This window comes from Phodopus roborovskii, unplaced genomic scaffold, assembly GCF_943737965.1.
Source record: "Phodopus roborovskii unplaced genomic scaffold, PHOROB, whole genome shotgun sequence".
Lineage (NCBI taxonomy): Eukaryota > Metazoa > Chordata > Mammalia > Rodentia > Cricetidae > Phodopus > Phodopus roborovskii.
Genome location: NW_026125295.1, coordinates 2451771 through 2464378, shown reverse-complemented (window position 1 = coordinate 2464378; position 12608 = coordinate 2451771). Strand labels below are relative to the sequence as shown.

At 47.5% G+C, this 12608-nt stretch overlaps 1 protein-coding gene across 2 annotated transcripts in view; it reads left to right on the top strand.

Moving 5' to 3' along the window:
• The first annotated feature begins 3311 nt into the window (after positions 1 to 3311).
• Pdcd6ip (programmed cell death 6 interacting protein) overlaps positions 3312 to 12608 on the top strand; it is a 47634-nt gene continuing 38337 nt past the window's right edge. For both annotated transcript variants that reach the window (XM_051201518.1, XM_051201509.1), the window contains exon 1: positions 3312 to 3607. In XM_051201518.1, coding sequence (XP_051057475.1) covers positions 3399 to 3607 — 209 coding nt within the window. In that variant the 5' untranslated portion in view covers positions 3312 to 3398. The remainder of the gene's footprint in view (positions 3608 to 12608) is intronic.

Sequence of the window (12608 nt, the reverse complement as noted above, 5' to 3'; positions counted from 1 at the left end):
ACAGTCCCCCTCCGCTCAATCTGCCCAGGGTGGTCTCTGCTCCGGCGAAAGAAGGACTCACCCAAACCTCATTGAAGAGATGTATTGGGAGGGAAGAGTCCAGGAGAGTGGCTGCCCTCTGCCAGGGTGGAAGAGTACAGCTGCAGAGGCTGAACAGACACAGGGTTTATATAGGGCTTCTTAGGGGGCGGAGTTTTTCCAGGGAGATGTCAAGGGTGGGGAGTGGTCAGATTTCAATCCTTGAGCTCAGACTGGCTAGATCTTGTGCTCAATAATTGGTTGGTTTTCTGCACAGGTTTAGGGTCCGATTTGGCTCTGGTTTCAGGACTAAAGAGTGTTTCACTGGTCCTTTTTGGCCTTTTGGGTCCAATTTTAGGACCAGGTTATATTTCTTTCACTGGCTCTGATTCTAGGGCCAAAATGTGTTTTTTTTGGCACTGGTTTCAGGGTCAGGATGCATTTCTATGGTTCTGGTTGCATGGCCAAAATATGTTTCTTTGGCTCTGCTCAGGGTGTTTCTTTAGTTGGTCCTTTCCCCTTACACCCAGACAATACTATATGCATATCATTTTGTGACTTTGCATTTTCCTCTTTACTTTGTTTTGTTTGTTTGCTTTTTGTTTCTTTTGAGACAGGTTTCTCTTTGTAGCCCTGGTTATCCTGGAACTCACTCCGTAGACCAGGCTGGCCTCAAACTCGCAGAGATCCCCCTGATCCCCCTGCCTCTGCCTTCCACGTGCTGGGATTAAAGACATGTGCCACCACGCCTGGTGACTTGCCATTTTTTTTTTTTAATGACCTCCACCTTCGTATGGCAATACAAGTTCGTGTTAGCAAATATTCCATGTCTTCCTTCACACTTCAACTGTCCTGAAAGGCATTTTATAGCTTGTCTGTTCAGAATAGGATCCAGTTCAGGCTGTAATGTCTCTTATAATTGTTTTTCTTCACACAACCATTGGTTTTTTTGAGAATGACAACTCATTGAAGCTTACACACCAGTTATCCTCTAGAATATCACAGAATTTGTAATTTCACCAGGTGTATTTCTTATAAATGTGTGTGTTAAGAGCACCAGCTGCTCTTCCAGAGGACCCAGGTTCAATTCCCAGCATCCACATGGCAGCTCATCATTTCTGCACATCAAGTTCCAGGAGATCTGATGCCATCTACTGACCTCAGGGTTCACCAGGCACAAACATGGCACACAGATGTATATGTATACACACAGACCATTCATACACATACAAAATAATACAATTTAAATACTGTGCGTTTGATGAGAAGGCTTGATAGATTCAAGTTAGTTTTTCTTGGGGTATTTCATAGATGATATTGTGTTACAAGCATGTTTTCCCACCAGCCTGGTCCCACAGCCACGCCAGCCTCAAATAACACACAGAGACACTGTATTAGATATAAAGCTGTTGGTCTGTTACTAGCATTTCTTATTGGCTAGCTGTGTCTTAAATATTAACCCATTTCTATCAATCTGTTTCCACGTGGTCTTATCTTACTGGAAAGAGGATCCACAGTTCTGCTCTCTAGGTCTTACCTGTTGAATCTCCTCCTCTATTTATCTCCAAATCCTCCTTGTCTCCTAGTCCCTCCTATCTTGCTTTCCTATTGGCCAACAGGGTTTTATTCATTAACCAATAAGAGAAATATATTTACAGAATGACATCTCCCGTCAATATTGTACATTTATATCTGCTCCCTCAAGACTGGTGAGATGACTCAATAAGTCAAGGTTCTTGCTGTCAGTGGTGATGAGCTGAGTTCGATCCTTGAGGCCCACATGGAAGAGAGAACTGACTCGGGAAGCTGTCTTCTGACCTTTGCATGCCCTCAAATAAATAAAACACAGTCAAAATGTAAAACACTAAAAATATCAGGCTTGTTCTCCTGGAGGCCATTATTAAACAGTTTACACACACACACACACACACACACAGAGAGAGAGAGAGAGAGAGTTATCAATCGAGTGAGTGAGCTGGTCCCCAAAAGAGGGTAGGTGACAATCACCTTGAGTTCCACCCTGCTGTGGGCTGCTAGAAGTGGGTGCTGGGAATTCTACTCTGGCCCTCTCTGACAGAGCAGCAAGCAGGCTTTAACTTCTAAACTATTTCTCCAGTTACTGAGGGGAGGCCTTTTTAAAAGGTAAACAATGCCAGGAGGTATTGGGGCACACCTTTAATCCCAGCCCTTGGGAGGCAGAGAGAGGCAGGAGGATCTCTGTGAGTTTGAGGCCAGTCTGGTCTACAGAGTGAGTTCTAGGACATCAAGGACTGTTAAACAGAGAAACCGTCTCTAGGAAAAACAAATAAACAAAAACTCAAACAAATTGCTTACATGCCACTGATCATACAAAACAAATTGTATACGTTGACTACCGTAAGTTCTGTAACGTTTGTGGCTTCACTTTTCAACTTCATAATCTGTCCTCCGCTTGCCTTTTAAGTCCCGCATATGGGACGCTGGTGCTTTTGGTCTGGGAGGCTCTCCCTCACCCAAGTCCTCTCCACTCTTTCTTTCTTTAATGTCAAGGCATCTTCTCAAGCTGCAGGTATCCTCTTAAGTTCATATTCTGGGAAACGGTTTCTTAAATTCTCTTGCTTATTTATGATATGTTCTTCTAAGATATCTGTCTTTACTTACCATCGTGTGTTCTTACCTGGCCCGGTGCCCAAAGGCAGGGTCTTTGCTACTTTGGACTGAGGACCTGCACACACAGTGGGCCTTGAACGAACCATCAGCATACATCACAATACCCCCAGGGCCTGAAGGTCGACCCTCATAGAAATTATTACAAAAGCGTATTTCACCACAGAGCGTAATAGTTCTAGATCTACAAAATTAAAGTAATTAAAAAAAGAAAAATACAATTTAAAATATTTAAAAAGAAAAAGCGCATAATTTAAAGAGAGATTAAAAAATCGTTTTGAGACCACTCCTCTACACCCCCTCCGCACTCGGCAGGCAGAGGCCTGCGGATCTCTGTGAGTTCGAGGCCAGCCTGGTCTACGGAGCGAGTTCCAGTTCCAGGACAGGCTCCAAAGCCACACAGTGAAACCCTAACTCGAAAAGCCAAAAGAGGAAAAAAAAAAAAAAAATCTTTCTGAAAGTTTAACCATCGCAGTAGGCGAACGCGTGATCGCCTCGCGCAGGCGCCGCGCCGCAGTGGCAAGACCAGGCGAGGGACGCCGCCGGGGGTGACGCCGTCACGTGACCGCACGGCGCGCCCCTTCGACTGCGCCTGCGCAGGGGCTCCCGGAAGTGGCCGGTCTGGAAGCGCTGGCGGCCCAGTCCGTCGGCCCGTCGGTCCGCTCGTCCGCTGCCGGTGCCGTCGTCGCTGTCCGTCCGTGTCTCCGGCCCGAAGCGGCGGCCGGGCGCTCACCATGTCGTCGTTCATCTGGGTGCAGCTGAAGAAGACGTCGGAGGTGGACCTGGCCAAGCCGCTGGTGAAGTTCATCCAGCAGACGTACCCGAGCGGCGGCGACGAGCAGGCCCAGTACTGCCGCGCGGCCGAGGAGCTGAGCAAGCTGCGGCGCACGGCGCTCGGCCGCCCGCTGGACAAGCACGAAGGCTCGCTGGAGACGCTGCTGAGGTGGGCGCGGGCCGCGGGGCTCCCTCCCTCCCTCCCTCCCCCGCCCCCCTGCCCAGCCTCGCTCCCTCGCTCCCCAGCGCTGGCCTCTCCACTCTGACTCAGACCAGCGGCGTAGGTGTGGTCAGCGTTCTTTCCTGGTGAGAGGGCTTGCCACCCTGCTCTCCTTTCCGGGTGGCTGCTGTCACCTAGGAGCCTTCCTTACCTGGCAGGAAGTCGGCCACGTAATGGTCTCTCTGTCACAGCCGTTTGACTGGTTCACTTTTTTTGGGTCTTAGAACCGAAGGCTCCTTTTTTCTACAGTCGCTGTGTACGATTCTGTTGGGCCACATCTAGATGTCCTAAAAATAGTTGCATGGGGGAAGTTGGGGAATTGGATCACTGGGCCAAATGTCGGTTATTCATTGTGTTGTTCGCTTGAAATAAGTCGTCTTAAGTTCAAAATAATCGAATGACAGATCGAGAGTTGTGAAAGTTAGGAGCTACACAGTCAGTCATTTGAAAGAAAACTCAAGTGACTTAATAGACCACTCAGAGTGAGTGGGTTCCTTAAAGTCTGTTGACGAGGGGGTTGTGCACATGTGAGATACATTGGTTCTTTTTGCAGTTGATGAGATCTCTGGTACTTAATGATGACGTTTCTGTGGTATATTGCTGATCCTATTTCCTGTAATACGATCTCCTTGCTTCATGCAAGAGGCAGTGGTATATTAGGGTGCAAGATGCAGAAACACTGATTTAAGTAGCTTAAGATAAGCTATTCTGGAGACAGAGATGTCTGGAGACATCCCTTTCTTACTTTTGGCATCAGTAGAGATCGTCTTGCCACCGCGATACTTCCTCTGTAGGTGAGCTTTGTGTGTTGAGAGATGGCCACCATCAGCTCTTCCCATACTATAATGGCTCACAGCACCAAGTAAACATTGTTGAAAGTGTGGAGGCTTCTCTGCTTTGGTTGGATTGCATGCGTTAATGATGAGGGAGGAGAATGGGCTAAGGTAATGACCTTTGTCTGGGTTACCCAGTTGGTTTGACTTTTCTGCTCTCCATGGATGAAAGAAAGATAAATTTGGGATAGGGAAAGGTTGGTTCCCCAAAGGAAGAGGTACTGGATAGTTTGCTCAGAGATTCTGAGCCTTTGGTGTCGATTTTAGAGCTAAGACTGTTGGATTGCAAGGATCATTAATTAGTCTGATAGAATAAGCACTTTTTTTAAGGTGATGAAGGAATACTTGACTATTTTTTTTTTTTTTTAGAATTAACATTAAAGTTTCAAAGTTATGCAGATACCAGTAGCATTCAGTGAGGTGTGCCCCTACCCCATTGGCTGGTCTCAAGTTCCTGTTGTAGCTGAAGATGACTTTGAACTTCTAATCCTCACATTTCCACCACAATCTCTTTTAGGGTTGATGGGGTTTTAACATGTTAGGCAAGCAGTCTGCCCACTGAGCTATATTCCTCCAGAGTTGTTGTGACATTGGGTATTGAAATAACGGATTCATGCATGCTACCACCACTGAGGTACACTCCTAGGTGTTTAAAATATTTAAAATATTTATGTATCTATTTTGTGTGTGAGTGCAAACCTGTGCACTACAGCACCCCATGCTGTATGTAATCTTTCCTATATGACTCGTGTATTAGGTTCAGCATTATTTGATAATTCCCTAACTGACAGTGAGTACAACTAAGATTTTATACTGTTAAAAAAAGGTAGTATAAGCCTGGTGTTGGTGGCACACACCTCTAATCTCAGCACTCGGGGCAGAGGCAGGCCGATCTCTGTGAGTTCAAGGCCAGCCTGGTCTACAGGAGCTAGTTCCAGGACAGTCTCCAAAGCCACACAGAGAAACCCTGTCTTGAAAAACTAAACCCAAAACCAAACCAAACCAAACCAAACCACACCACACCACACCACACCACACCACACCACACCACACCACACCACACCACACCACCACACCAAACCACCACACCAAACCACCACACCAAACCACCACACCAAACCACACCAAACCACACCAAACCACACCAAACCACACCACACCACACCACACCACACCACACCACACCAAACCACACCAAACCACACCAAACCACACCAAACCAAACCAAACCAAACCACACCACACCAAACCACACCAAACCACACCAAACCACACCAAACCACACCACACCACACCACACCACACCACACCACCAAACCAAACCAAACCAAACCAAACCAAACCAAACCAAACACCAAACCAAACCAAACACCAAACCAAACCATTAGTATAGATAGTCCTGTTGGTCCAGGGGCAGTGATCCCGTGAAGTTCAGACTTGAGGCTTCTTGCTCAGACTTTGGTCCTTGCTCTCATGGCCTTGGTTGCAGTTGTACCGATGATCTACAGATCAGTGGTTCTCAGCCTTCCTAATGCTGCGACCCTTTACTACAGTTCCTCATGTTGTGGTGACTCCAACCATAACATCATTTTTGTTGTTACTTCATACCTGTGATTTTGCTACTGTATGAATTGTAATGTAAATATGTGATGTGCAGGACATCTGATATGTGGCCCCTGTGATAGAGGTCACAGTCCACAGCCACTCACTGTTCTTAGATGGTAGGATGGAGGGAGGGAGAATGGTTGAGTGTCCAGGGTGTTTTCTGGGATCTGCCACACATCCGTATGTATCGCTGGCCATTATGTGTGCCTGCATCTTACCGAGGAAGTGCCTGGAGGGTATTTTATGGTTTAACTGTGCGCACTCAGAACTGGGACTGGATTGCAAGAACTGAGGAAGGCTGGCACCCCTTCACGTCGCCTGATATCCCAACCTAAACTGTTCATGCTCAGGGTCTGAGGGCCTGGGAGTGAGTAGGTTTGCTTCTTTCTTAAGCTACCCGTCTTTGGTGGATGGAACTCCCACCGGCCCTACCCGTGGTCCACGCTTAACTCAACACTGTCCCGCCTGCTCTGGTAGATTTGCCTTCTTACATTGCCTCCCTTTTTGGTCAGAGTTTTGCATTTTTTGCTTCTTCCATTTTAACATTTTCAAAAATGTTGAATGCCCTTTCCCTGCCCATCCGCTTTGTCCGTGCTGCCCTTCCAGCTTTCCCCCTGGTGGGCTGTTGCTGGGCATCATCCCACAGCTTTGTCCACTGCTGTTGGACATGTGCAGACTCTTTTTATAAGTAAGGTTTTGGGAGGCAGCAGAGAAGAGCATTTATTCAGGTTTATTTTCAACAGGAGAATCATGGTTGGGTCATTATGTTCTCATAGCCAGGCTCTGAGTTTTTTCCTCCCTCCGTATCCTTCCTGGTCTTTGTTGGCCAACAGTTTGAATTAGTGCTGGCATGTCAGGTAGCATCTGTTAGTGTGCCGAGGGAAACCTTATTACATGTGTGCTGGCTACTCAGTACCTCTTTCTCGTGTCTATTTTCCTGTCAGGTTGATTTTCCTTTACTGATTTGTAAAATTGTTTTCTAAATATTTTATTTATTTTTCCAGTGTCCAGTCAATTTTGCATCTTCCTTTTAATTGTATTTATGCTACCTTTTACCTCACATAAGTTCTCCCAGAATGTTCTAGTCTCATAATCGTAGTTCCATTTTGAATGTTAAGCATGCAATATATGTTTTTTCCCTTTGATGAGATTTGCTCACTGTTTGGACCCTCCCTCCTTTCCCTTTCTCCCTTTCTTCCTGCTGGGTGTGCAGATCAGTCAGGGCTTTTATTTATAGGCCAGCACTATAACACCAACTGTATTCTTGTCAGCTTTTACAAGCAAAGCCACTGTTTTGTTGTGTTCACCTCTTAGTCTGCATTGACTGCATCCTTCTGCCTTAGTGTATGATAGTCAGAGTCTCTCTGTCCTGGCACTCACTCTGTAGACCAGGCTGGCCTCGAACTCACAGAGATCCGCCTGCCTCTGACTAACAAGTGCTGGGATTACAGGCGTGCGCCACCAATGCCTGGCTTCTTTTTTTTTTTTTTTTTTTTAACAGAGTCATTTTAGATAGATTTTGTACAAAAATGAAGATGGGGGATGGCGGATGGCCTAATGGACAAGAGTATTCATGCTCTTGCAGAGGACTGGAGCTGTGGTTCCCAGCACCATGTAAGGCTGCTCACAATTGCTTGTAACCCCAGCTAAGGGGATTCAGTGTTTCTAGCCTTTTCAGATAGGTAAACACATGAGCATGCACACACAACCACACAGGCATACTCTTAATTAAAAACAAGAAACTAAATCCTAAAAAAAAAAAAAAAAAAAAAAAAAAAAAACGAAGCTGATGGACCTAGTTTTGTAATGTCATAAGTATTTTCCAAACATTTATGTTTTAATTATTAAGAAAGAAAATGCTATGATTCCATTTTACTTCATAGCTATTGTTTACACTTGGATTATTGGTTTAGGAGTAGAGAGGTAATTGTGATAATATTACACTAATGATATTATTACTTTGTGTGTGTGCTGGAGAGAGAGGATATGGATATGAATAAATGAGTATGAATATGCGTGTAGGTCAGAGGACAACCTCTGGAGTAGGTTCTCATCTCCCACCTCATTTCGGACAGGGTCTTTCTTCAGTGTTGGGTAGGTTTGCTGGTCTGTGTGAGCGGCTGGGGATTCTCTGCGAGTCTCCATTTTCCAGGGTTCTAGCCATGGGCACCACTGCTTCTGGCTTTCCTGTGGGTTCTGAGGATCAGAACTCACCAGGCTTGTGCGGCCAGTGCTTTACTCATTGAGCCGTCTGTGATTTCAGTTTTTATTTATGTATGTGTCTGTGTGTCACATGTTTATGGGTATCTGCAGAGCTCCTAAGAGGTTCCCTGTGAGCTGGAGGTAAAGGAGCTGCCCGCCATGCATGCCACGAACTGAACTGGTGTCCTCTGAAGAGCAGCCTTGACCACTGAGCCATCCCTCCAGCCCCTCCAAAACACTTTTACGTTTAGAATTTGTCCTCTATCTTTAATATTTTCAAAGAATATATTAATTGCTATTTTTCCCCTATGAGATTTCTGTTCTTAGTAATGTGTAGAATAAAAACCCAGTTAGGTCCCTGCCTATGCTACGTGTGTGCTCTGTTGAGGCAGATTTTAAATTTCTCCCATTAGAGTTTTAAAATGAATTTGCTTTAAAGTGCCTGTTTTGAAAAACAGAAGGGAACATCAAACAGTACTAAGGTGCTTGTTGCTACTGTTACCTTGTGTGGGTTGTGTATCCAGCCACTGTCTCAGACACTTTGTGTATTGTATTTGTCCCTCAGAGGCACTGGTTCTCAGCCTGGGGTCTTGACCCCTTTGGGATCACAGACCAGCTATCCTGACTATCAGCTATTTACTTTATGGCTCATAACAGTAGCCGCATTACAGTTAATGAAGTGGCAATGAAATCATTTTATGAGGGGCTGTAGTAAAGGGTGGAAGCTTTAGGAAGGCTGAGAACCGCTGCTTTCAGGGGAGTGTTGCTTTCAGTGTAGGAGCCGTTAGACTGAGAGAGTTCCTGTAGTTTGCAGGGGTTTAGATGCCTAAGACATTGAATGCATCCTTGGGTTGTCTGCTCGCAAAGTCTGAATTCTACTTACTGTGATATCTTTATTTTGTTATTGTTTTTTGAGACAGAGTTTCCCTGGGTAGCCCTGGTTGTCATGAAACTCACTCTGTAGACCAGGCTGGCCTCAAATTTATATATCCACCTGTTACTGCCTCCCAACACTGATTGGCTTCGCTGTGATATTTTAAAATATGCTTAGAATTTAAAATTTTAAATGATTAAAAATACACCTATTTGCTGGGTGGTTGTGGCACATGCCTTTAATCCCAGCACTTGGCAGCAGAGGCAGGCGGATCTCTGAGTTCGAGGCCAGCCTGGTCTACAGAGTGAGTTCCAGGACAACCTGGACATTAATACAGAGAAACTGTGTCTCAAAAAACAAAACAAAACACCTCTTTATAAGGATCCTTCCCTCTGCTTTGTGTGTGTCTTGGTTTTCCTGCCTTGGCATGTGTATGGGGGTCAGAGGACAGTCCATAGGAGTTCCCTGCGTGGTCAGGTTTAGTGGCAAGCACCTTGCCCTGCTGAGCTTTCTGGCCACTACTGAAGAAATGTTTATTTCTGAAGCTAAAATCTCAGGGATTTTTGTTCTTTACTGCATTGTTTCGTGTTTTGGAGGTGTTTTGGGGCCTTCTTTTAGTCATAGCATATTGGCTTTCTCTCAAACCGTGTTAAGCTTTTTAGGTTTGTATTTTAGGTCAGAGTCTTGATGTGGACTCCCTCTTATAAAGACATAGCTGGTCTTGTTTTGTTGGAGTTTGCTCCATGCTGGTCAGACATTGCTGATTCACTGACTGCCCTCCCATAAACTTCCTTGTCACCTCCCATAACATACTCTAAGGCAGCCATCTCAGAGTTTGTGACCATGTTCATGTGGAGTATATATAGCCTCTTTCTCCCGTGCAACTCTTGCTGTTTGACCTCATGTTGGTGGAGGAAGAGGCTTAGTGTAAAGGTTTCAGTATATCCTATGCAGCCACTCTTTTACCTTTGAAACAAGTAACTTCATGCCCTATTTCCTTCCTTGCTTACTCTCCAGTAGGGACCAGGATTAGAAATAATGGGCTGCCTGTTTTTGTTTGGCTTGAGGACTCCTCTTACGTGGGTCAGCACTGTGAGCCTTGGTGTCCTAGTGGGGTTCTGTGCTCTACGCTGCCCTTTGCTTTCCCCTTGGCCACAGCCGCCTAGACTTACTGTCACCCCATGCATTGGCTACTCTGCCCAGCCGTGCTTGACTCCCAGTAGTGGACCCCTGGTCTAGAAGTTCACAGTGAATTATTTTGTTCTCCAAGAGGAGAGGAGGAGTGCACTGAAATTTGGGTGTGGTTTATTGAGAAAAACAAGGGGAGAAAGGTTTGTTGTTGCTCATGGTTTCAGAGGTCTCCGGCTTGTGACTGCTGGTTCAGTTGCTTGGTGCCTGTCACACAGCCAGAGCCTGTGACAGCAAAGGCTGCTCACCTTATGCAGCAGGGACATTTGGGGAAATGGTGCAGCCAGAGGAGATGTGTCCTTCAAAGACATGCCTCCACTCACCCTCTCCCTTCATCCAGCTAGATAGTACTTCCTGTAGCCCAAATTAGGCTATAGAATTTACCAGTGGATTAACTCATGGATGAGATTAACGGTTCCTATGTAGGCATCTCTCCACAGTGCCACTGCCTGGAGTCAGTCTTGGGGGTGACTCTTCATAGCCAAACCACAGCAGGTGCTGGCCATGCTGACCATGCTGGATACTTCCTCTTTTTCTCTGTCTCCTCTCCTGCAGGCTGGTACTTTTCCAGAGAATGTCTCCAATTGACGGGAGTTGGAGAGCTGTTGTATCTATAGATTTACTTAAAGTTTAGGCTTGGGGCGGGGGCGGGGGCGGGTGCGGGGGGCGGGGCGCGGGCGCGGGCGCGGGCGCGGGCGCGGGCGCGGGCGCGGGGGGCGGGTGCGGGCGCGGGCGCGGGGGCGGGCGCGGGTGGCGGGCGCGGGTGCGGGGGGCGGGGGCGGGCGCGGGCGCGGGCGCGGGGGGCGGGCGCGGGTGGCGGGCGCGGGTGCGGGTGCGGGGGGCGGGTGCGGGCGCGGGCGCGGGGGCGGGGGGCGGGTGCGGGTGCGGGGGGGCGGGCGCGGGCGCGGGCGCGGGGGCGGGCGCGGGCGCGGGCGCGGGCGCGGGCGCGGGTGCGGGCGCGGGGGGCGGGCGCGGGTGCGGGCGCGGGTGCGGGCGGGGGGGCGGGGGGCGGGCGCGGGCGCGGGCGCGGGTGCGGGGGGCGGGCGCGGGCGCGGGTGCGGGCGCGGGTGCGGGCGCGGGGGGCGGGGGCGGGCGCGGGGGCGGGGCAGGCTCTCTCGTTATGGAAGTTCTTACACGTTGTCCTTGCTTTTCCCTTTCACTGGCAGTCTAGAATATCTCTTTTCTGAAAAAGTTTTCCAATTCCTGAGTGAGGCACATCTTCAGACCATCAGGCCTTGTTGCAGCCTCCTTCTGTCTAGTTCCTACATTTTGTCTTTTCAGAGATAGGAAAATAGGTTGCTATTTTGAAAGCTTTATTTTACTAATTCATTTGTGTGGTGCTGACAACAACTAGCAAACATATCCTATTCTCTTGGACTTTAGAATTGCTTGAGAGTAAAGACATTAAACATAATCCCAAATTGACATATTGCAGTCTGTGACATCTGCAAAGAAGATGTTGAGGGGTTTAAGGGATTGTAAGTGGATGGAGCCAGTTTTGAAAAGGGCTTGGATGGATGCCCTCCATCATTTGCCATCACCGTGGGCCATGTTAGGGTCTGAGAGAAGTCCCTAAAAATCCACCAGTCATGATGCAATCAGCAAGAACACGTGGGGGCCAAACACCTATACAAAATCAAAATGGCAAGGGCCTTGAGAGAGATGTGTAAGCTCTTTTCAAGCACAGCTACAGGAATTTTAAAAGCAGTGTCACCGTTCTACTTAGGTTTGGCTTACGCAAGTGGCAATCGCTTGTAATTGGTTAGGGCTAGTAAGGGTGGTCTAAGACTATAGTTTTTCCATTCTTGGGCAAGTCTGCACAAGTCCCAGGCTTTGTCCTTATTTGGTTATCACCTGTGGGGTGGAGAAGGGTTTGACCCAGACCTAGTACTTGCAGGAACTGAGGCCTAGTTCTTAACTGAGTTATTAGGGGCCTGTCGTGATATTTGCTTGGCCCTCTCAGGTCGCACTGGTCCATGCTAGATTCCTGCAGTAGCTCATAGCTCCCTGTCTCGTTTCTTCTTCTATTGTTTGTACACTTGCAGTCAGTTTTTATGTAGTGGCCATAGGAACTGCATGGAAAAAGAAAACAAATCTATTGTGCCCAAATTCTGAACCCCCAAATCACCAGGAGACCTATTCCGATGCAAAAGCAAAGAGCCCTTTATTGTTTGATGAGTTAAATGCCTTAACTCGATTCCCTTATCCATCCAACACAGTGGTTGGTGTGAGGAGGACCCGAAGGGGC